Source organism: Podarcis cretensis, assembly GCF_951804945.1.
Source record: "Podarcis cretensis genome assembly, chromosome: 1".
NCBI classification, from domain to species: Eukaryota; Metazoa; Chordata; class Lepidosauria; order Squamata; family Lacertidae; genus Podarcis; species Podarcis cretensis.
Genome location: NC_137170.1, coordinates 50,405,321 through 50,430,522, shown reverse-complemented (window position 1 = coordinate 50,430,522; position 25,202 = coordinate 50,405,321). Strand labels below are relative to the sequence as shown.

The 25,202-nt window shown below is 39.6% G+C and overlaps 1 protein-coding gene across 21 annotated transcripts in view; it reads left to right on the top strand.

Moving 5' to 3' along the window:
- Nucleotides 1–25,202, top strand: part of GPHN (gephyrin) — a 234,508-nt gene that overhangs the window by 24,144 nt on the left and 185,162 nt on the right. For all 21 annotated transcript variants that reach the window (XM_079951142.1, XM_079951123.1, XM_079951126.1 and 18 more), the window contains exon 2: nt 10,640–10,718. In XM_079951142.1, the coding sequence (XP_079807268.1) occupies nt 10,640–10,718 (79 nt within the window). The remainder of the gene's footprint in view (nt 1–10,639; nt 10,719–25,202) is intronic.

Genomic DNA, 25,202 nt, shown 5'->3' with positions numbered 1-25,202 from the left:
TGGCTCCCTGCTTGTGGAATACTCTCCCCAGGGAGGCTCACCTGGCACTTTTATTATACATCTTAGTGCCAGGCAAAAATGTTCTTCAACCAGGCTTCAACCATTCTATGTCCTTTTAAATGTGTTTGGGTGGAGGATTATCGGTTTGTTTTGTTATTGTTTTTATTATGACATTTGTGTTTTCATTTTATATTTTTATGCTATGAACTGCCCTGAGATCTTCAGATGAAGGGCGGTATACTACTACTACTACTAAAAACAACAACCCCCCATGGTATTCATGTGGAAGTACCTTAGGCATGCTCACTTAGCTCTTCAGATCCCATCATATGTCTTCAATTGATGCTTTGATATTCTGCCATGCTTAAGCAGATCTCTGAATCCTCTTGATATTGGTATTGACGCTTCTATCTCTCAAATAGTAAGTGTCTAAGTTTTACTACTACATTCCTAAAGTATCTGGAGTAAAAATCTGGTTCCACTGGCACCATTTTCTTTTACTCTTGGAATTCCAGTAGTACTTGTGTAATGCAAAACTATACCCACTCATCTTAAATAAAGGGATAGATGAGAAAATAACATGTTTATAGACAAAATATTATAATCTTGTAAGCAGGAGGCTTCTTGTATATAGCCAGTCTTTCAAATTTTCTATTTCAAAAAATAATAATAAGCGGCTTACACAATTGCTGCAGTTTCAAGAGAACAGCTATATTGTGGATCAATCTGAGAGTGCAAAAGCTCAAAATAGCAACTGTCTATCTACAAATCACTATGCACTGTGTGACTAGAGTAGTAAGGGTTTTTCACAATTAGTAAGAATATAGGAAGAGTATTCTTCATTGCTGGCTTCTCTGGCTGTTTTTTAAATACCAGATTGCTGCACCTGGCTTTTTTTAATGGGGCTCTTTCTAAGCAGAGTGTCCTTGCAGAAAAGCTAGAGAACCATAAACAGCTGGGATGGCAGTTTTAGTGACCTAGTATAAATCTATGCTGAATCTCAAATATTCTGTTTACTGCATTTCTCTGAAACATATGAGGATTTCATTCAAATGTGTCCATTCTCTAAGAGATGTGCCCAAGTTCTCTTGCTTAAGAGCAGATGCAGATTTTGAGAGAACCATATGTGACTGTACATCACTACACCCCCTCCTCCAACATACTGGCTAATATAAAAGGATGAGCACAAGAACATTACTCTTGAGACCAAAGATCAATTGAGTCCAGCAATCTGCTGGGAAGCTTACAGACAAGAATGAAATAAAGGTAAAGGTAAAGGTACCCCTGCCCGTACGGGCCAGTCTTGACAGACTCTGGGGTTGTGCGCCCATCTCACTTAAGAGGCCAGGGGCCAGCGCTGTCCGGAGACACTTCCGGGTCACGTGGCCAGCGTGACAAAGCCGCATCTGGCGAGCCAGAGAAACGCCGTTTACCTTCCCGCTGGTAAGCGGTCCCTATTTATCTACTTGCACCCGGAGGTGCTTTCGAACTGCTAGGTTGGCAGGCGCTGGGACCGAGCAGCGGGAGCGCACCCCGCCGCAGGGATTTGAACCGCCGACCTTTCGATCGGCAAGCCCTAGGCGCTGAGGCTTTAACCCACAGCGCCACCTGCGTCCCTTACCTATTGCTGGCCCCTAGCAGTTGATTTTCATTGGTATGTTGCTATTTAAATATTGTTTTAATTCTATTATAGTTTAATCATTTTTAACAATTATCTTTAATAAGTTTTTAGTTTTTGCAATTTAGCTGTATTTTACAGTCGTACCTTGGATCTCAAATGCCTTGGCTCCCAAACAAATTGGCTCCCAAACGATCGAAACCCGGAAGTGTGTGTTCCGGTTTTCAAGTGATTTTTGGAAGCCGAACATCCGGCGCGGCTTCCGATTGGCTGCAGGACACTCCTCTTCTCTTTGCAAGTGTTACCCAGATTGATTTGGGTTTTTCTTTTTCTTTTTAGTTTTGTGTTAACTTGAGAGCAACAATCTCTTGTCCAGGTGCAAGGCGTATTTAGTAATAATGGTTCTGTATGTAGAATTACTTTTTTCCCTAAGGGTTTTATCCATCCTCCGATGGAAGGCTCTTTGTTCCAGAGGAAGCTGCCATGAGTAGAAAGGAGGAGGGAATGAAATCTTTTCTGATTCCTCCTTCCCTCTGCAGCCCCCTGCACCCCATCAAATTTGCTCTGGAGGCTTGTGGAAGCCTTTGGAGTGGTGTTGGAGGTTGCAGGAGAAAAGGAAATTGCCCTCCCCTTTCCACTGGATCAAAGAGCTTCCTGTCATTTAAAGGACACACTTGGAGATACAAATTGACTAGAGGAAATAATATCAGGGACAGAATTTGCAAAGCTTTTGTAAAATTCACTAGAACGCTAATGTATGCAAAAACATGCAAGTTGGCTATGATTAAATTTCCAATCACAGTATAGTTGGCAAGACCATGCCTGTGAGGAAACATTTTAAAAGATGTGAACTCGCACATGAAGATGATTCAGAATCTCTGAATTATATGGTCTGAGTAGTTTACAATTCTTGAGCTAAAATGCTTTCATTTTCTCTTGTGGAAGAAACATCACTATATTTCCTTCAGAAACAAAGATATTTTTAGTAATGAGTTATTTTATCTTTAGATAGTTCACAGAATCTAATTTAGAGATATTATGGCATCTAGAGTTTGATTTTGCAAGTGGCTATTAATAAAGACTTACAATTTTCAGCACCTCTTACGATCAAAGAACCAAACACTAATTATATGTCTTTGATACAAGCTCCTTTGTTACGGTTGCAGCGTAGAGCAACACTAGTTAAGGTGGTGTCAAATTTTCCAAGAAGCTAGGGGGGAAATGCTTTGTCTCTAGAGAATTTCAGAAGGTAAATGACAACTGAAAGACAAACCTGAATAACTATATTTTTTCAAAAGATTTTAAACCTTTTTTTTTTAACAGTCACTTTACGGTCCTTCAGAGTTCAGACGTTGTAGTGTGAACACTCCGCATATTTGTTTTAATATGTTGCTCATAGTTTGATAAACCTCCTCAGTATTTTCTACTGACTTGTCAGACATTGTTACTTATTACATAATGTTTCCTAAGCTAAAATTTAACACATTTATCACATGTTCATTTTTCTATCTATGCAGGTTTACTTTGCTTCCTTCTTATATTCAATAAACTAAGATCTGTGTGCTATTACAAGACTAAGCCTAGCATGGTAATAGCAAATCTTAGCTATTCAGCTACACCTGCTCTGCTTCAGTGTTCTAAAAAACAGTCTAGCTCGTTCTTCATTCGGTAACTTCAAATTATGCAAAATATGACAGATTATGTAACTACAAATCTTTCACACATGTCTAAATAATTATGGATATGTTTTGTTAAATACATCTTGTTGTGTGGAGGGAGGGCTTATGCTTTTAATTAAACAATTAAGACTGTTAACATTTAAATCTAAATGATAGCTGTTAACTTGCCTTGATTAAAAAATATAAGCAAATTGGACAAAACTGAAACTTAGTTTGAAGTGGCTCCAATAGGAAATGTCACCACTTAGTAAGAGAACTCAGTTGATTAAAACTGGAGATGAGTGGATGGTTTGTGTGTCACTATTATTCCAGGAGTTGTTCTGCCTTATGCTTTTCTCTGTCTGAACTCTAGTTTAATTTGTTTTGAACACTTCTTTTTGGAATTAGTGCGTGTGCAGCAATTTTCAGGTGTTTCTATCTTTACACTTACTGATGTGCGTAAGTGTATATACATATTGATTAAGGCATTGGCCAGGAAGGTATCCTGATGAAGTTATGCACGTGCACATCAGTAACCAGTAAGAGTTATGAACTTTAAAATGTTTCAAATTACACATGCCATGTATAGCAGCATGAACAAAGTCTGGTTAATGATGGGTTGTTAATTCATTGGCGCTGTTCTGCAAGTGAGATAAGGTAACTTGGAGCCCCAAAATCAGAAGGGAAATTCAGATGGCAAATTGCCCAAGCAATCCTAACTTTAAAATAAGACATCAGTTGCAGGTTTCTTTAAGTCTAATAGATATTATAGTTTTTCCAATGACTCAACAGGGATTCAAAGAAAAATATAGGTATTTAATAGGGTAAAAGCACAACCTAACATTTGCCCATATAGCCTGTGGTTCTGAATGCTCAAGAATAAAATCTATTTCTTTCTGATTACGGTAGTACAGGCCTGCAGCTTACAAAATAAGAAAAAAACTTTAAAGTAGGACTGTGTTGAACATTAGCACTTTGGATTTCATTTTTCTGTAGAATAAATACATGTTTTTCACCATCCCCATCAAAATGATTTTGAAGTGCCCACACGAATTCTAAAGGGGCATGATAGGACAACCATGGCCTGGAATAAAGATACATTGTCACAAAATCCCTAAAAGGACAGACTTTGTAGTTACACAAACATAATTTCATACTGAGCAACAGTTTTTGAGTTTCCATTAGATGACAGCAATTTCTTAAATCTTGCTTTTTCCACCTTGATGGGGTAGGTGTGGGGATGCCATTTGCATCTTCTACCTAAAATGTATTGAGTCATCTCTGCAGATGATACTATATAAACTTGTGGCAGAGAACAACACTTCTATAATCCAGATGTTTTGCCATTGGTAGTTTTGAAGCAATTAATCTTTTTTCTTTCTATATGTCTTGAGACTATTTTTGTACTCCTGGATTTTGTTAGACATCCAAGGCATACTGATAAATTATTTAACTTCAGGCTTCTCTCTTCTTGGAAAGAACCAGTTGACTGATTTGTGCAGACATTGGCTAGAATCTAGTGGGAGGGGCCCCTTTGTAAAAGTCACTTCCATTTTCTTTGAGTTGGTAAGCTTGGCGTGTGCATTTGGAATCATCAGCATACATGCTTGGAATAGAACATTAACACAAGGAACTTTGAATTGAGTCCAATATGTCCACATTGTTAAAAATGTAAACAAGAGTAATGTGATGCAAGTTGCGGGGGGTGTCTTAAATTTCACATATACACTTATGGGGTCATACAGTGAAGATGCTGACCTAGTGCGTGGCTTCACTGTTAGGAAAGGAATTGAAAATAAAACTTCCAATATCATAATGCTGTTATACAAAACTATGGTGCAGCTGTGTTTGGAATACTATGTATAATTCAGTTTGGCTCGCTTTCAAAAGGATATTGTAGAGCAGGAAAAGGTTCAGAAAAGGGCAAACAACGTGATTAGTGGGATGGAGAAACTCCTCTATGTGGAAAGGCTGCAGCATTTCAGGCTTTTGAATTTAGAGAGAAGTCAACTTAGAACTGACATGGTAGAAGTGTATGGTATGTAGAAAGTTGATAGAGAATTCCCCTTCTCATAACTCTAGAACTTGGGGACATCCAGTGAAGCTGAATGTAAAGATTCAGGATGGAGAAAAGAAAGTACTTCTCTGTACCCTGAACTTCATGGTTTGCGAGAGCGACCAACTAGTTGCAAATATATATGTTGGGGGAGGGACTTGTAGAGGGTAGTGGGACTACAGCAAAGATTATTGGAAGATATTAGCTACCCATTCTAGTCTAGGTTCAGGACTGGTTTGGGGATAGAATCAGTCTTGGTTGCCCTGGTGTGTGACTTTTGTTGTGAGAGAAAGAGACAGAGGCTTTTTATATAAACAGCTGTGGTATCCTTTTAGACTGACTCTGTGGGGTGGGCATTGTTTTACAGTGGTTCTGTTCCCATCCCCAGGATCTGTTCCAGAGAGCATCATTGGGCGAGTGTTCTTTGGCCCACTGTGTTTTACACTGTTGTGAGGTTCTGCAGGGCACTAATTTATTCCTAATGCTTTTTGACATCTATATGAAACTGCTGGGAGTGGTTATTAGGGGATTTGGAGTGTGGTCTCATCACACTGTTGATGACAATATAACTTATTTCTCCATAAGGTATGACAGTGCAGGAACTGGTATGATGCTTGGGCACAGTGGTGGGCTGGATGATGGCCAATAATCTGAGTTTGAATCTTGATAAGGTAGAAGCTGTGTGGGTAAGTAGTTACTGGGTCCAGGAAATAGGCCAGTCACCTGTTTTGGATGTGAGTGCACTTTATCTGAGCAGATACATAACTTGGGGTTGGGGGTACTCCTGGCTCTATCTCTCACTGGAGACCTAAATGGCTTTGGTAGCCAAAAGTAATTCCTGCCAGCTACTGCTAGTGTAGCAGCTTTGGCTGTTCCTAGATTTGTATACGTTAGCCTACAGTACTGCAGGTTTTGGTAACCGCCAGACTGGATTATTGCAGTGCACTCTGTGTTGGGAATCCTGGAAGCTACAGTAGCTAATGTGGAATGTTGTGGCAAGGCTGTTGAAGGTGGTGTGTTACACTTGTGCTGGCAAAGCTGGATTTGGCTGCCATTATTCTACTGGGCCAAGTTCAAAGTCTTTCTGCTGTGCAATGAAAGAGTGTGTTTGACTTCTTATTTTCTTCTGCAGCTTCAGCTGTCTATGCTGAATTGAATGATATAGTTTTTTGGGGGTTGCAGAAGACAGCACCTAAAAGAAGGAAGTGGAAAACTGCTGTTCAATTAGTGGAACTCTGCTCATAGTTCCTAAGATCTGGGGCATTACCTTTCTATGTTAAAGCTGCCTTTACTCTGTTTTTGTTTTCAGTCTAGTGTGCAAATAATGGCTATTATTATTATTATTATTATTATTACTATTCATTTGAATGTACTCAGTTTTGAGTCGTGCCTCCAACTCCAGCATGACTTATTGTGTATAAGAAAGCATAGTTGCATTCCAGCATAGCTGAGTTATGAATAAAATTAAGATTGAGGAACACCAAATAGGTTCAGTGGCCCTTGGCCACAGAAAATGTTGCAAGGCTTAAGAAATACATCATTAGAAACAGTTGTAATACACTGGGTCAATGATTACAAAAGATAAATGTCTCATTTCATTATGGTTAGAGAGTATGACACAGCCTGTGAAAAACAGAATCTCAATCTGCAGTTTCTTGTTTTCCCGACTGTGCTTAAAAACACTTTGGCTCTGATCCAGTTAGCCCTCTTATTCATATTTTTTTGTCCTGGTTTTGTGCACGTACAGCAGGACTAAAGTATTCCTGAGCAGCATTTCCCTCTGTTGAGTGCTTCTTCTGGTACCTTCCCACCCCAAAGGAGCTTCCTGTGCAGTATATTTTTTTTATGGGGGCGTGCTACTTTTTTTTGGGGGGGAAGAAAATAAAAGTAGTATTGCATACTGTTTGCTCTAATACTTCGCTTCAGGTTGGAGGAAGGGCAGGACATAAAAATCTTGAATGAATGAATATTTGTGTGTGTGGCTAACAAAGTGCTGGGGAATGGTGACCAGGTGAGAATATGGAAACTATTATCAAGCACATACACCTGGCAGCTTATTTTGCTGCCTCTGTTGCATCCTTAAGTAGCTGGCCAGCACTAGTAAGTTTTGGGTAAGGGGCTTGAGGGGGTGGTGGCAGTCAAGCTGCAGACTCTCCTGGAGAAAACTGATTTCTGTACAGATTCAGACCTGACTTTGAGACAGAATTGGTTTGATATTTGATTTGATTTGATATTTGTGTTCTACTTTTGAAACAAACAAATTATTCAAACAATTAATACAATTCAATGCAAGCTTATAGTGATTTAAAATATCAGAAATGGTTACTGAGCACCAGCCTTGCTTCGGTTGGCATACACTCTCTGGGAAGCTGCTTTTACACCCAGTGCAGAAGCACATTTCCAGGAACAAGATTTTTCATAGTTTTCAGTATCCATGTTTTTTTACCCTCAAAGAAAGAAATCAATCACTTCTATGCTCTTTTCAGTGTGGTGGGGCAACAGATTCCATAGAAGAGCCAAATAGTCTATGAAATGGCATCCACTCCCTTTGTCATTCTCTCTGCTGCCTTCCACATGTTGGGAGCTGAGATTCTATAGTGGGATGCTTGCTCATGTACAACTCAGAATGTTGATCTTCTAGGGTTTTAAATTGTGTAGGGAGCCTATGAGTAGAAATGCTCCACTCTGCAGAAGCTCAGCTATATATAACAAGTGGAGTGAGTAGCAGGAGTGGCGATGTGACAGAACGATACTAGAAACTATCATTTTTTAATAGAATGTAAAATATTGGAACAATGGTGAAATAATCCATAAGCTTTGTTCTCTGCATTTTTAATTTTAATATTTTTTCACACAAAAATTGCTTCCTACTGTGCCCAAAACTACTTTCTTCAGGAAACTGCCAGTGCTGATACACTTGCAAACTATTTGCTAATGATATTAACACCATGAACCACCAACAAAAAGTAAACACACATTAAATACTACTGGTAAATGTAATTTGAGATATGTACAGAAAAGTTATATGACATATCTCTGGGCGAACAAGATGCTGTAAAATGGTGAACTGAAAAAGTGAAAAGGTGCAATACATATTTTATGGGTGTACGCAAATATTACGTTGCATATTTTAAAATAATTTATAGAAGAAAATTTCTCTGATCTTTAAATGAAAATCATTTTTCATGCATACCAAGTATGTATGTTAATAATTGCAATGAGTCATTAATATAGTTTATCTTTCTATATTGTATATGTGTGTGTGAAACTGTGCTCAGTTTTCTGCCTTTATCTATTACATGCATTCATAATAGTAGAGCCTCTTTGGGTGATAGTATGATCTAGTATTCAGTGGAACAAGAACATTACAGTGAAGTTCTCCTCTGAGCTGTTCTCAAGGGCATTAGGAAATGCTTGCTTTGCTTGATGTTTACACACTATAAGCTCACATTTACTTTAGGTGTTGAGTGTTAAAATAACATTCCATACACGATGAGACTTACAGGTCTAGCAAGTTAAATCGAAAATGCTGGAAACATATTCCAAACTTGCAAATTGTTAAGGGAAAGCCTTGCTACAATTGCTATTCTGTTCAGTCTCTTCCTTTAACTGCAGAACTGTCCTACCTGCTCCTCCTAGCTTTAAGGACCAGGGGGCAGCTGAGGCAACACAAAAGAACTTTGATAATCTCAAAGGAACTTCACAGTCACCATTTGTTCTCAAATGCCAACATTGTCCTTGGTGAAGTGAGCTCAACCCTCCACCATGCAGACAACATCTTGTGTGAGTTTGGCTCTTCTTATAAGCTTCTGATGGCTCAGAGGCTTGGTTCATACAGAGGCATGGTCTTGCTTGTTCATTTTGTGAGGAAAATTTGATACTTCAAGAACCCTGGGGGTAGATTTCAACATGACTGCCACAGTTTAGCAGGATTTGAAAGTGCCAGAGCTTCAGATTTCAACTAGAATGTTGTTTTCTCCAAATGTCAACAGTAAGTCTATGAATAATGGAATCTGGGTATAGTACTTCAGCTGAGGCCTAGATAATGCTGAATAGAGAGGCTGTGTTGCATCCCCTTTTATTCATACTAATCCTCAGTAATTCACTATAACAGTTATGTTTCCTTCAATTAAAATAGCCCATAAAGTAACCTCAGCTGGAGACTGTACCTTGCTTCCTTAACACATAGACCAGGCATGGGCAAACTCGGCCCTCCAGATGTTTTGGGACTACAGTTCCCACCATCCCTGACCACTGGTCCTGTTAGCTAGGGATGATGGGAGTTGTAGTCCCAAAACATCTGGTGGGCCGAGTTTGCCCATGCCTGACATAGACTATAGCTCTTCCCCCCAAACTTCCTGAATTTTGCATATACATTTTTTTTCTTTGTAATGAGTAATATGTTTATGCTTGGCTTTGAAACATTGAGATGTAAGAAACACAAAATGAAATTCAGCAATTATCTAGGTCATTTTGAATTTTAATCTTATACTCTGTGGGATTGGTAGTTTTGTCCCAGTTTTCTGTCATCAGCAAATTCTTTGTGGCCTGGGGTAAGAACAGGTGAAATTAAATGTTCTGGCAGCTGCTGGGGTTGGTAAAGACATAGCTACCTACGGAGACAGAATATTGGCTAAAAAGTAGGCAAAGCTAAGTCACCAGCAAACTAAAAAGCTCAACTTGATAGAGTCTATAACAGGGTTGGGGAACCTTTGGGCTTCCAGATGTTGGTCTCTCATCAGCTCCAGCCAACATCATCAATGGCCAGGGCTGATGGGAGCTATAAGTTAGGAAATCTGGAGGGCCACAGGTTCTACACAAATGTGTGAAGGCCACTCCCAGCAATATTCTGGGATTTTTTTTACTGCCATAGTTCTTTCCACCTCAAGTAACTTTTACCGTTAAAGTATGTTTTCCTGACTCGCTCCCCACAACTTTAGATCTAAACATGATGGGAATGTACTTCTTTTCATGTCTCTGTCTATGTTGTGTCTAGTTTGGTCCTCAAAGTGTCTTCTCCTGTTTCAATAGTTTGTTAGGGTTGTCTAACTGTTCAGAACCAAATAAGTTTGCAGTATTTTAATTCCTAGATGAGGCATTTTCTATTCTTGGTATTCAGTATCCTGATTTTGACATTGTGTTTTTTCAGTCAGCATTGCTTCATATTAATAATCTTTAGAATATAGTAAAATACTGCAGTCTTTTAGTAAAATTTTACCATAAGACCAACATCATTTAATTGATTTGAAGGTACTATACATGTGTAACATATTTTCATCTCTTGTATTTCTCTTTCTCTTTTTTTAGTGAGTGACAGTTGCTTCAGGAACCTTGCAGAGGATCGTAGTGGGATAAACCTTAAAGACCTCGTCCAAGATCCTTCTTTGTAAGTATCTATCTCAATGTATGAATAATGGATTTCTAACTGAGCCACAAATGATAACGGATCATCTGTAGAATAAATAAACACACATAAAACCCAAACATTACCACCTCAATAGGTCAGGCCAGAAGGATGATTGTTTTCTCAACTAAGTCTAACAATACTTAGTTCCATGCTAAGTCTATAGGGAATTTGAAAATAGGAAACATGAACTTATTTTCCTCTCATGTTAAAAGAAGTCATTAATTTTTTGTTGTACACTACAAGTGGAATTGCAACTGACTTTCCAAGCCATTAGGAGTATTGTGTGTTTTATATGTGTAAATCCAACTATTTCTATGTTTTCATCCTGTAACGTTCCATCCCCAGCAATGGGTGTGACATAGCCGCTTTTTGGTGGGACAGGAGAAGGTCCAGCTCACCTGAACAGCCAGTTGAAGTCCAGCAGGCATTCACTATAATTTTTGTGGTGGTTGCCATTTTATCACTATTTATTATTTTGATCTCTTGATTAATTAGCACTAAAACATTTTTCTGCCTACGTTTTTTAAATGAAAGAGTATTGTAGTGTTATAATGTTAATTGTATATATTAAAAAGGTTTTTAAATAACCCTTTCTGGTCAGTACCATTATTAACCAAGTTTCTAAAATAGTGTTGAGCATGCAGCATTACTATTTTCTTAAAATAACTTATCGGTTTACCACTATTTTAGCAATCTGGATAATAAGTGGTGTATTTTTTTATTCTGTAGCAAACTTTCAGTTTTTAAAAAGCTGAAAATAGAGAAAAAGATAACCACCTCAAAGGTATTGAGCTGTGATATCTTCACTTCCCTGATACATCGCTGCCTATGTGAAAGCCCACCTTTTTTAAAAGACAGAAGATTAGTACTATGCTACTTTTTTTTTTTTTTTAGAAAAAGAAATGAGACTTTTTGTGGTCTGAGAAAAGATGGAAGAATATTAGGGTATGTGCAGGACAATACAATGATTGAATGGCATTGTTTGGATGCCCCTCAAAAATGAGTGTAGAAACCATGACAATTAACACTAAGGGCAATAAAGGTAAAGGGACCCCTGACCGTTAGGTCCTGTCACGGATGACTCTGGGGCTTATCTTGCTTTACTGGCCAAGGGAGCTGGCGTACATTTTCCAGGTCATGTGGCCAGCATGACTAAGCCGCTTCTGGCGAATCAGAGCAGCACACGGAAACGCCGTTTACCTTCCCGCCGGAGCGGTACCTATTTATCTACTTGCACTTTGACGTGCCTTCGAACTGCTAGGTTGGCAGGAGCAGGGACCTATCATGCGGATTCGAACCGCCGACCTTCTGATCGGCAAGCCCTAGGCTCTGTGGTTTAGATCACAATGCCACCCACGTCTCAAGGGCAGTATTCAGCTGCATTTTTGTGCTAGTGCAAGGGTATTTCCCCCACTCTCCGTCCCCCATGCTATCACCCAATCTGGTCTGCAAGGTTGGGGGAAACCCAAAACAGATTTAGGAGGTGCACAGTGGGAGGAGTGGTGGACCATTCTGCTGTGTAAGGAGGGATTATTGTACTGATGGAATGATCTGCTTAGCACTTTGTTGAATACAACCCTAAATGTCTAGTGTGGAGGTACCTGAAGAAAAAACGCACAAACACCTGATTTATAGGTTCTGCCTGCACTGGCAGAATTAAGCTGAGTATTGTTTTCCTATAATTACCTTGAACCAGCAAACTTTGCCTAAAGTGTGAGGTTTAAACATTTTTATACAGCTCAGTAAGTGTTTAATTTTCATAATTTACTATAAAACTGGATTTACTTATCCTGCCTCTAACAAAGAGCAATGTTTGCTTTAATTAGCTTCTTATTAAAAATATTTTTAGTGACTCACCAAATTTAAGATTAAGTTGTTAGCAATTTCTTCCCAAGACAGTTTTCTAGCCAGAAATTTGAGTTTCAAATGGGTGGGCTTGGAATTGTGGTGAGAGCCAAGTTTTGCCCCCATTTCTCTAGGCCAAATTCACCTCAGCCATTGGCAGGATATGCAAAATAATATGCATTGATGGTTTTAATGAGGCTAATACAAACAAAACCACGCAGTTATTCAGCTATCCAAGTCTGAAACCTGATTAGGATTCTAAAGGTCATAACCAGAGTTTCAATTTAGGACTGGAAACACATTGGAACTTAGGAAACCTGTTATAGCAGGAACATGTGACGTTATTAAGGCACAGATAAAGTACCTAACTGCATCAATTTCAGTTTCCAAAGCATCTTAAAAGGCAGCCTCTTGTCAAGCATATTTCATTAATCAAATTGTGATGTGATTAAAGCATGTGTTGCCACAGCCAGATATGTCTCTTACAGAAACGAGCACAGCTGGTGCACCAGGCTAGGCCAGGCAAAAGCATACCTGGCAACATCCATCACTTGGTTTGTGGATTCAAATAGATCCAGGAACCACCTAGACCATAAACCTTACTTAATTTCTCTGTATGTCTGTCTCCCTCCCATTCTCCTGTGGTATTTGAGGATGTGCTTGAAAACTGGTGGGAAAGGGTAGCTGGATTAGGCCTAGGAGGCAGCACCTGATACTTTTAACAAGGCATTGCATAGCTAAAAGCCTGCTACTTTGAATGTTTCATTCCTGTCTCATTGAGAGTCATATTTCATAATATTTCCAGTAGGGGTTTTTTGGCTTTGTTTTCATTTTTTTAAAAATCTACACTAGTTTTTTTCTATTAATTGACTAAGAAAGATTTTTTTCAGCTGTGCTTCTGTGACTTCAGAATTGTGGAAAAGCATATAAAAATAGCACAGAACATTTTAGTGCCCTCTGTGTGTCTCTTATTTTTTTCCCTCTGAACAGATGGGGAGAGAGAGGGAAAAAAGAGTAGGAAAAATAATTTTAATTTCTAATAGGAGGCAAGCCAGGTCAAAGTGTCTATTGACATGGAGAAAATGCAAAAGAGTGCACACCATCTGTACCGAGTCATGAATATCTTAGTATCTTTTCATCTATGGAAAAACAGAAACCAAGCCTGTAGATGGGGAGTTCTAAGCCCAGAATTTATAGAATGAGACTGAGATCTTACCTCAGAAATATTGTGATACCATTGGGCAGTCTTGATCCATCCAAAGCGCAAACTCTGTTTAGCCTTTCCAGCAGTCCTACAGTACTACAAGTTCTAAAGTTTTCATCTCCCCACTTATAGCCATAATCCAAGAAGAATATAGACACACTGAAAAATATGACAGTGAGTGACAAATTAAAATGATAAAAGTGGCTAGGGACCCTGGTGAAAAGGAATACTTATAGTCATTTACTTACTTACTTACTTACTTACTTACCTAAAATATATGCACTGCCATTAACACGTCTCAAGGCATTAAAGGTAAAGGGACCCCTGACCATTAGCTCCAGTCGTGACCGACTCTGGGGTTGCGGCGCTCTTCTCGCTTTATTGGCCGAGGGAGCCGGCGTACAGCTTCCAGGTCATGTAGCCAGCATGACTAAGCTGCTTCTGACGAACCAGAGCAGTGCACGGAAACGCTATTTACCTTCCCGCCGGAGTGGTACCTATTTATCTACTTGCACTTTGATGTGCTTTCGAACTGCTAGGTTGGCAGGAGCAGGGACCGACCAATGGGAGCTCACCCCGTCGCAGGGATTTGAAACACCGACCTTCTGATCGGCAAGGCATTACACAACAATAAAATCAGTTCCGTTAACATTTCACACATATAAAATAAAACAGGAAACTAAATCACTGAGCATATCTTATTTAAGGTCCAGTAAATGCTTGACTTATTCCTACTCTGAAAGTTTGGTAAATGTTAGGGCTCAACCAATAACTGAATGCAGCACATTCCCATGCATGTTTGCTTGGAAACAGGTCCTACTTTGCACAATGTATCTTAATTCTAGGTAAGTTTTCAACCTTAGATTATTCCAGCAGTCTGGAACCATATTCAGCCTTTCAGCCATATTAGACCCACCAGGCATCTCTATTTGTCTCCAAAGCAATTTTGGGCAAAACACACTCATCTAGTCTAGTTGTGGGTCAGTTAGAAAGATCTCTGATCTAAGCACCACCATGCCAAAACCAGAGATAACATCAGATGGGGAGAAATGTTGTCTTTTACTGTTAAAGAACAGTCAGAATGATAGAATCATAGAATTACAGAGTTGGAAGGGACCCTGAGGGTCATCTAGTCCAACCCCCTGCAATGCAGGAATCTCAACTATAGCACCCATTAGTAGGGTAAAACTAACCTGTCTCGCAGTGGTCTGAGGTTTGTCTCTGGTCTTATCGCTTTGGTGCTTAGCACTAAAATAGGAAAATAAAATCCCTTGGGTTGCTTTTAAGAGATTCACTTAAGAGCAGAGGCACCTTTTTAGCCACACCACTCCAATGCTAGTCTGCACTGACTACACTGACTTGTAGTCAGTAGGGTTTCAGGTTGGAGTCTTTCCCAATCCTACCCAAAGATAACCAGAAATTGAACCTGGGACCTTCTGCATGCGAAGTATGTGCCACCAAGCTACAACTCTTCCCTCAACTGAGGAATAAGCATGGGAAGACAGCACTGAGCTGACAATGAGGCACTCTCTTCCCACAACTTATCCAATAGGCGTTACACATCTTCAGTGGGCAGAAAAAAGGCTGAAATCCATCTTGGAAAGACATCTGAAGGGATAGCTTGATGTACAACTTGACAAGCAGCACCAGCAGATAGACCACATAGAGTGGGCAATGAATCAGGCCATCTTCTGTCAAGTAATGGATCTGAATGTTAATTTTTGTCTGCAATGCAAAGAGATGGGTAGAAAGATTAGGGAGGCAAGTAGCATTACAGTCATGCAGGCTGATAGTTGTTCTGTATCCCTTTCTACCTCTACTACTTATCAGAACAATCATTCAGGGACCAAGAAGAGGACAAAGTCCTCACCAAGTCGTTGTCCCCCCACGTGGTCTTTGTGATTGAGGATCCCTGACTACCATTATCAAGGCCCACTCCTTTACCCTTAGATGCAACTATTTCAGCTGATTCTTTGTTGATTTGCAGTGAAATGGTGCCCTCAGTTGATGTTCACTTTCCTTGTATCACAGAAGACCTTAATTATATGCTCTTCATATACTTCAGTATATGGAAGGCCTTTTCTTGATTGCTGCATATAATGGAAGAAATCTACTACAGTCTTAGTGTGTAATGTCTTATATTTCTCCAGAAATATATCTGACCTCCAGCCTCTCACCTTCAGGCATAACTGGATGAACAGAAAATCACAACCTCTTAACTTTTAAAAATTCCATAGAGGCACATCTTTTTGATTTTGCCTCCACTAGGTCATTATGCCTCCTCATGTAGCCTGAGTGTTGTGCAGCGTACTCTTTTACAGTGTGCTTTCAAGCCCCTTAAGAACTGTCTCATTGAAATCACTTCTTTGCTCACCTGGTAACTTGTAAGAAGAAGAAATTGCATTTTTTTTTATGTTTTCTGAGTTCTCAGATTCCTCATTAGTCACACACTAAGGTTACTTCTAGAAAACCTGTTTGTTGAGAATTCATCCTGAGTTTTTTGTGTGGAGGTTAGATGGCACTTGCTATTAACTGAGCAATTTATTCTGATTTCTTTGTGATGTTGTCTCAAGCAAGCATTATCATATACTTTCCAGTGGATTTCCCCACAAAAGACTGGTTTTTTGGTGAGGCAGGCAAGGTTATTTTGTGCAAAAATCTCCAAATCAACTGTAATTGCACAACCTGAGTTTGCCAGTGTATTATTGTTGCTGTTTTTTTTTAATGGCATGGGATTCCTTCTGAAAGCACCCTAAACCACAAGAACAATTTTGCAGCCTGTTTGTTTCCTGTCATCCTGCATTGCTCAAGCATTCCTATCTAAATCTAGATGATTAAAGAAATGCATTGCTTTGGTTTACAAATTTGCCTTTGTCAGAGTATTCTGGCTTTTTCCATTAAAGGAGCAGCTATATCTACCGTCTTTGAGGAAAGGACCTCCATACAAGAAATATTTGGATCTACAGATGAAGGGCGATATACAAATTATCTATATTTATATCTATATCTATATCTATATATCTATACAGTGGTACCTCTGGATACGAATGGGATCCGTTCCGGAATCCCGTTCACATCCTGAAGCGAACGCAACCCGGGTCGTGATTTGCCGCTTCCATGCATGCGTGTGACATCATTTTGACCGTCTACGCATGCGCGAGCAGCGAAACCTGGAAGTAACGTGTTCCGTTACTTCCGGGTCGCTGCAGAGCGCAACCCAAAAGCGCTCAACCTGAAGCAACTTCAACCCGAGGTATGACTGTATATATATCTATTTTGTTGAAGGCAAGTAAGAAATTTGATAAATAATAATGTGGAGTACTGTTGAATAATTGGAAATTAAACCAATTCCTGCCAATTTATTCACTTCCACCTTTTAACACAGAAATAGGTAAAATGTTGCAGCTTTCTTTTAGAAACTGGTGGCTATTTCTACTTTGATGGACCTTATTTTGGTTTGTTAATTCAGGAAGGTGTTAATTTCTTGGATAAAATACTTTTTTGTATCATTGGCCTTCACTGGTTGTCTCCTTTAGGGAGTATTGGTCCTTTCAGGAGTTTGTGTATGTGTGCGTGCATGTTAAATCTTACAAAAGGAGCTATCTCTCCCTATAATTATTTTTAATGTAAACTTGTTCAGGTTTTCCCTGAACAATTATGGAATGAAATTGTGGGAGAGAGAAAATTAAACCCAGATTTTTTTAATTATTTTTTACTTCTAAATCCAAGAGTTTGTAGCAGGAGACTACTTCTAGGAGGTGAACAGATTAGTCTCTGCATACATTGCCTTTTATACTGTAAAACAAAATGGTCAGTTGTTTTCTTCCTTTTGTGATTATATAATATGAAACCCTGTACCAAACAAATCATTAAAATAAGCACATGAGGCAAAATGGACATAAATACATACTGAAATATTTGTTCAAAACACAGGAAAGTAAGAAATAAAAGTCCAGGAATTTCTATAAGGAAAATACACTTGAAGAATTCACATTTCCCCTGGCACCAGTAGTTCCTAGCTTTCAGCTTTAACATCAGTTCAGCTGTATTTAGAATCACCTTTAGTTGTAGCAAAAGTCCAAATAGCACTTATTTCGCAGTTCATTTTTCATGATGCCTTACTTGGTAATCTCAAATTGCCTCAGCCCTCTTACCTTACATTTTGAACTTCATTATTATTTTTACTTAACTCAATTTCAGAGAATTTCTGCTGTTGAAAAACCTATAAAGTTAAGTTTCCTTGTTAAGGAAAAACCAACATCCATCCCATATGGAAAGGTGGGGCATCTCTACTTCTACACTCATGCTATCAGTGAAATTTATCACCACTTCTGCTGGGTGTGGGAGACTGCTTTGGATAGTTCCCCATTCCTTTGGAGCTGATTATGGGGCCACAGAGCTTTGCTGTTGTTTAGTCGTTTAGTCATGTCCGACTCTTCGTGACCCCATGGACCAGAGCACTCCAGGCACTTCTGTCTTCCACTGCCTCCCGCAGTTTGGTCAGACTCATGCTGGTAGCTTCGAGAACACTGTCCAACCATCTTGTCCTCTGTCATCCCCTTCTCCTTGTGCCCTCCATCTTGCCCAGCATCAGGGTCTTTTCCAGGGAGTCTTCTCTTCTCATGAGGTGGCCAAAGTATTGGAGCCTCAGCTTCAGAATCTGTCCTTCCAGTGAGCACTCAGGGCTGATTTCCTTAAGAATGGATAGGTTTGGTCTTCTTTTTGGCGATCAGTGCATAGGAAGTAGCCTTATTTAGTTTTCTCTTCTAAAAGAGCTAAAAGAGCAAAAACATGAACATGTGGAATAGCTGCCTTACAACCACTATATATTCCCTTTGTCACTTCTCCACAGTCTACAACCCACTGAAAAATGTGCATTTTTCAGATTCCTTCTTCACATAGTCCTGGAAGATGCTGTAAATCAGGCTTCCTCAACCTCAGCCCTCCAGATGTTTTGAGACTACAATTCCCATCATCCCTGACTACTGGTCCAGCTAGCTAGGGATCATGGGAGTCGTAGGCCAAAAACATCTGGAGGGCCGAGGTTAAGGAAGCCTGCTGTACATGATAGAAAGAAGGAATAAAATCTGGGAATTGGAGTTGGTAGAGAGATGGTTAGTGGTGGTAGTTTATAGATGGTAGTGATAGGGGGCAAGATTTGCCTGATAGTTCACTCCTTGCTAAATGCTACACTGCAAGATAAGGTTTTGAAATCCTTTTATTAATTATGTTATTCAGAAAACCAAAACATTGGGAAGTCAGGATTGAAAAAATGTGATGTCCTTTGGCAGGTACTATAACTGTAGCTGGTTTGCAGAGGAAAGAGAGACTTCTCCAGCAAAATTTCATCAGCTTTGAAGAGTATCATTGTGAGTTTGGAAGCATACACTTTTGGCAGCTTAAAATAAGAAGCATTACAGCTATGAAACACACCTTGACATTTATCCAGGATAGTAATATGCATGAATAAGCATTTCAAGTCAGGTGATAGGGCTTGGAGAAAAACCAAGTGAGGCTTTGATTGCCGCTGCAAGGGATAGCATTGCTTTTTGTGCTCTGAAAAAGATATTCAAGGTAAAAAACAGCCTACTGCCATTATGGTGATTTGCATTAAAGCCTATTAATAGTAACTCTGCTTTAAAATAGTGGGTTTTGAATGAATGTTTTTTATCTTTAGTTTGATGCTCTGTGGGCTTCCTATCCTTTTGTAACCTAGTTGTCTCTAGGTTTTCCATAGGGACAAAATACCAGTTTTTAAAGTAGCTTCACTGTGGTCCTTCACTGAGCTTGTTGTCTTAACACTTTCTTTTTCCTAAGTCACCAATTTTGTGCTGGGTAAATATGCTGGAATAAGATAGATAGAACATAAATTGGAATTAGGAAAATCAAGACGGTATATAAACATAGCCTTTATTTCATAATTACAGAAACTTATGGGGTGACCGTATTTGGAATTCTATAAATATTTCTGGTCACTGCACCACAAAAAGGATATTGTAGAGTTGGAAAAGGTTCTGAAAAGGTCAACCAAGATGTTCAAAGAGATGAAGCTACTCCTCTATGAGGAAAGGTTGCAGCGTTTGGGACTTTTTAGTTCAGAAAAAAGGCAAATAAGAGGCAAAATGATAAAAGTTTATAAAGTTATGCATGACGTGAAGAAAGTAGACAGAGAAATTATTTTCTCCCTCTGTCATAACTGCAGTGCATAGACATCTAATGAAGCTGAATGTTGGAAGACTGAGGACAGATAAAAAAAAAGTAGTTATTCGCATAAGGTAAAGGTAAAGGGACCCCTGACCATTAGGTCCAGTCGTGGCCGACTCTGGGGTTGTGGCTTTATTGGCCGAGGGAGCCGGCGTACAACTTCCGGGTCATGTGGCCAGCATGACTAAACTGCTTCTGGCAAACCAGAGCAGCGCATGGAAACGCTGTTTACCTTCCCGCCGGAGCGGTACCTATTTATCTACTTGCACTTTGACGTGCTTTTGAACTGCTAGGTTGGCAGGAGCAGGAAACGAGCAGGGATTTGAACCGCCGACCTTCTGATCGGCAAGTCCTAGGTTCTCTGGTTTACCCCACAGCGCCACCCGTATCCAATTATTCACATAGCGCATAGTTAAATTATTGAACTTGCTCCCATTGGAAGCAGTGATGGCCACCACCCTGGATGGTTTTAAAAGAGGATTGGACAAATTAATGGAGAATAAGTCTACCAATGGCTACTCGCCACAATAGCTGTGCTCTTCCTCCACTGTCGGATGCAGTAAAGCCTTTGAATGTCAGTTGCTGGAAGCCTCAGGAGGGAAGGGTTCTCTTGTGCTCACGTCCTGCTTGTTGCTTTCCCACAGGCATCTGGGTGGCCATTGTGAAAACAGGATGCTGAATTAGGTGGGCCATTGGCTTGATCCAGCCAGCTCTTCCTGTGTTCTTATGACTGTTGATTCATGCACATGCTCCACAATGTCCAGTGACTATACACGGTGGCTGAGTTTCACACACTATCCATTCAAGTTGCTGCATTCACCACACAGTTAGCTGAATTAGAGGTTGTTTCCATTTTGTAGTTTATGTATACACAGATTGTAGTTTACATATGCATAGTTGTCTTCATTGTTCAAGTAATGAAGTAAAGTCGCTGAACTGATATGCTTGATTGGAATAATGAAATGGAGTGTGGAATAGGGTCAGTAATGCAAAGTGTTATGAAAAGGTGTTATGTGTAGTGTTTATGAAAAAAAACACAGAATAATTGATCTGGTTAGAGGAGGCAAATCACTCTTACAGAAATGTTTTTCTTGCCAAGTAGAGTGGGGTTTACTGAAGGAAGGGAGAAATAATTCTGCGATAATTCATTGATTGCTGTACTGCTACATATTTTTGTGCCCTTCCCAAAGGAGTACTTGCTTTGAAAATATCCATCCCTGTATAAAAAAGCACTGTCTTTAAGTTGAAGCAAGGGACATAATTTATTACCTAGTCCCCATTGTAATAAATAGCTGCACTTTAGGGAGTCATCAGCCCACCAACTGTATCTCAAAATGGCTTTTAAAAAGCATTCTTCTTTGTCTAAACAATGAGAGTTGGAATGTTTTATGGGGATTTTTTTTTTCAAGTTCTGCATATTTCTCCCCTCATGGAGCTTCAGATCTTTATCACGTTTAATGAGCTGGCCGGTCAAGCATCTGATGCCCCAGTGGGAACTTTCAAAGTCACTGAGCACATTTTCCTTAAACCTAGCTGACATTCCTGTCTGTTGGATTTAATGTGTGACATCCATAGATAAATTACCAATCAGATGGAGCAGACAAAAATTGCTCCACCATGCTGTAAATATGCAAGCAATTTTTTTTGCACAATTTTAAGATTCTGTCCAGATTTGGAAGCAGTTTAAATGCTTTTTTAAATATATATATTGAAACTAAGAATTAGAAACCCAGCTGCCCATTGCCATATTCTCAGATAAGTTCAACCTCACCGCAAAAAGGATATTGTAAAGCTGGAAAAGCTTTAGAAAAGGGCAACCAAAATGATCAAGGGAATAGAAGAACTCCCCCTTTGAGGAAAAACTACAATATTTGTATCTTTTTTGTTTAAAGAAAAGGTGATGGGGGGCCAGGGAATAATAGATGTGTATAATATGCATGGTGCTGAGAATGTGGATAGTTTTTCTCCCTCTCATAATACTAGATCCCAGGGCCATCCCATGAAGCTAAATGCTGGAGCATTCAATGCAAATACTTCCTCATAGTCAAACTATGGAATTCACCATCACAAGACATAGTGGTTGCCTCCAAGTTTGATTGTTTTAAAAGGGGAGATTAGATAATTTCATGGAGGATAAGGACATGAATGACTACTTGCTATGATGGCTATTGACTATCTCCAGTATTAGAGGCAGAATGCCTCTGAATGGTATCTCTGAAGGCCACTTGCTGGGAATCACAAGTACAGTGGTACCTCTGGTTACATACACTTCAGGTTACATACGCTTCAGTTTACAGATTCCGCTAACCCAGAAATAGTGCTTCAGGTTAAGAACTTTGCTTCAGGTTGAGAACGGAAATCGTGCTCCGGTGGTGCGACAACAGCAGGAGGCCCCATTAGCTAAAGTGGTCTTCAGGTTAAGAACAATTTTAGGTTAAGTACGGACCTCCGGAACGAATTAAGTTCTTAACCCGAGGTACCACTGTATGGGGAGTGTTCTTGCATTCCTTTTCTGCTTCCAGGTTTCCTGTAGGCCACTCTGAGAATAGGATGCTGGGCTACATAGGCATCACGTCTTATCCAGCAGGGCTCTTAACATTCTTAAGCTCAGATAGAATGGACTCAGATTTAATAACACCAAATGATCTGAATGGTTTGTTTTTACCTTTTATATTCCACTACTGCCACCAAGTTTGTCAAGTATTATTCGCCATGAATACTTGACTTTGGGGTGACTGATCAAATCCTTAAAACATTAATTTCATGTAAGACATAGCAGCATTAACAATTTTTCCTTCAGAGAGAATGGAAAATCTCAATCTCCGAGCCTGTTTATTTTTACTCTTATTTTTTCACAGAAATTTTCAAAACAGAAGATCTATTCTCCTAGTCTTATTCCAAACCTAAGAATCTTCTCAACTCTTTCTCCTGGTCCAAAACCCACCAACTGTTTTAACAAACAAATCCTGAACATTCTGTCTTCCTGTGTACTCTCCCTCCCCTCCCGTAACATTCAATCTTTTAAACAATTCTTTCCTCCGTCCAGTCACACTGCAGAGTGCAGCTGACTAGAAGGGTAATCAGCTACAGGGAAGGCTTGAGGGCTGGCAGGAATCCAACTGTGAGCAATCTTAAATAAGGATTTACCTTATGTCCAGTGTCACATTTGGGGAGTAATGTAGAATGCACCAAGCACTTGATGACCCAGAAAATGATTTTGAGGGCTAGAACTGTGGGTGGCTTTCCCAATGTTTCACAGTTAACTCAATGATTTCTGTGAACAGAAGGCCTCAAATTCACAATCATGTGGGAAACATTGAAATATGGAGTCTGTGTTTGTGGGCTTGAGCACTAGAGCCCTGTAAATGGAACCTACAATAAAGGTTGCAGTATATCCTCACCACCTGGCAATTCAGAGTGCCCAACAGCCGTGCTTTCTTCCAGGATACACCATTACAGCCATCCCAGTGCCTTCTCCTTCCCCCCTCCTCCCACAACCATTTTGTCAACATCTCATGGTTACTGAAGGTGCTTAGTCTTTGTTGCGGGGCTATCTGCCCCATATTTATATTTATATATTATTTTAATAAAAAATAAGAGAGTGATAGACTAATGCTAAAAAGTTCCTAAGAGGTGAAAATAGAGCTGGGGAAGTCTAGTTTTGAAGTCCTAAATTTGCATATTTTGATCAAAGAAAGTAGATTCAAACGGCATTATAGCTAGTTTTGGTTATGAGTAGGTCCTTTGCTGTGACACATGTGATTGTAGTGCATTGCTTGGAGGGCACCCAAGATGAGCATGGACATTTTCTTCCAATAAATTTACTTTGTTCAGTTCTTTAAAACTGTCAGCTAATAAACCTTCTATGTGAACATGATGGATGACAGCGATGGTATAGGGTTTTCCTTTTTGTACACGCCCCCCCCCCTAAAAAAGAGAGCGTTGGTGAACTTCCTGTTGCAGCCTAGTCTGCCCAGCTCCTTGTAGAATTTCTAAGCTTTTTGCCCAGGATCTTTCTCTTTAGTCCAGCTGCAGGAAAAGTAAAGAGAGAAGCTCTAGATTTATGTTCCCAAAGCCCAGTGGATATAGAACTTAATAAAACCTTGTGAAATATCCTTAAGACACATGTGGTGAAAATTCCAGTGAGAAATTCCAAAGAATTGCCCTTTAAAACCAAGGATGCCAAATGACAAAATATAAATAATTTTGTTGGAAAGGGAATAAAATCAGTAAAATCAGTCTAATTTAGCTATATGTTGTACGTTTCCTGATTCAACAGAATCTCAGAGAACAGAGCATGTGCATAGTTTGCTGTACTAAATGGGTTTCTGAGAAAGAGCATATTTGAATTCCTGATCATCCAACTGTTCATGGATTAAAAAAGCTTGGGCTCAGTAATCCATGCTCTGATAACATCCTGCAGAGAGATTACTGTAACACATTCTACATGGTGCTACCCTTGAAGAAGGGGAACTGCAGCCAATACAGAATATTGCAACTCGGTTGCTTTTGGGAACCAAGGAAAAATCATGTCACTCCAATTCCTAAAGTACTGCCCTGGCTGCCTCTCAGTTACTGGGCCTGATTCAAGGTTTTGTTACTGGTATATAAAGCCCTAAACAACTTACAGCCTAAGTACCTGATAGAACATCTTGCCCAATATCCTTCCATCTGCTGTCAATAATCAACAGGAGAGATAGGCTGTTATAGTCAAGAAGTTATGTTAGTGCAACTGGGTTTCTCCCCAGTCTTCTCCTGCATGCTGGATATTGGCTCAGGATGGGGCTGGGAGAGGGTTGATCCTTCCATCTGGCAAGCTGAAAAACTTGCATTGACAGAACAATTGCAATAGCACTATATTGAATTCCCCATTGTGTTATTTTGTTCTTGGTTGGTTTTATTTTGTGCTGTAAGTGCTTTATGCAGTTTTATATTGTTAGCCACCCTGGGTTCCTTGTGAAGAAAGGGTGGCACATGAAGTAAATAAATAAATATGTTTCTAAGAAGGCAAGGATTGGGGATAAAGTCTCACTTACTTGTGGGAGCTTGTGGCTAGATAAACAAGCTTCTTTCTTAAGACAGCATGCCATTTTGTCCAGTAGACAAGAAATCTTCATTTTTGATATTGGTAGTCTAGGTGGCCAATGAGACTTTTACTTAGAGGACAAATCCACCTCCCTAATGCTCTGAACTTAGATTATGAAAGTCCT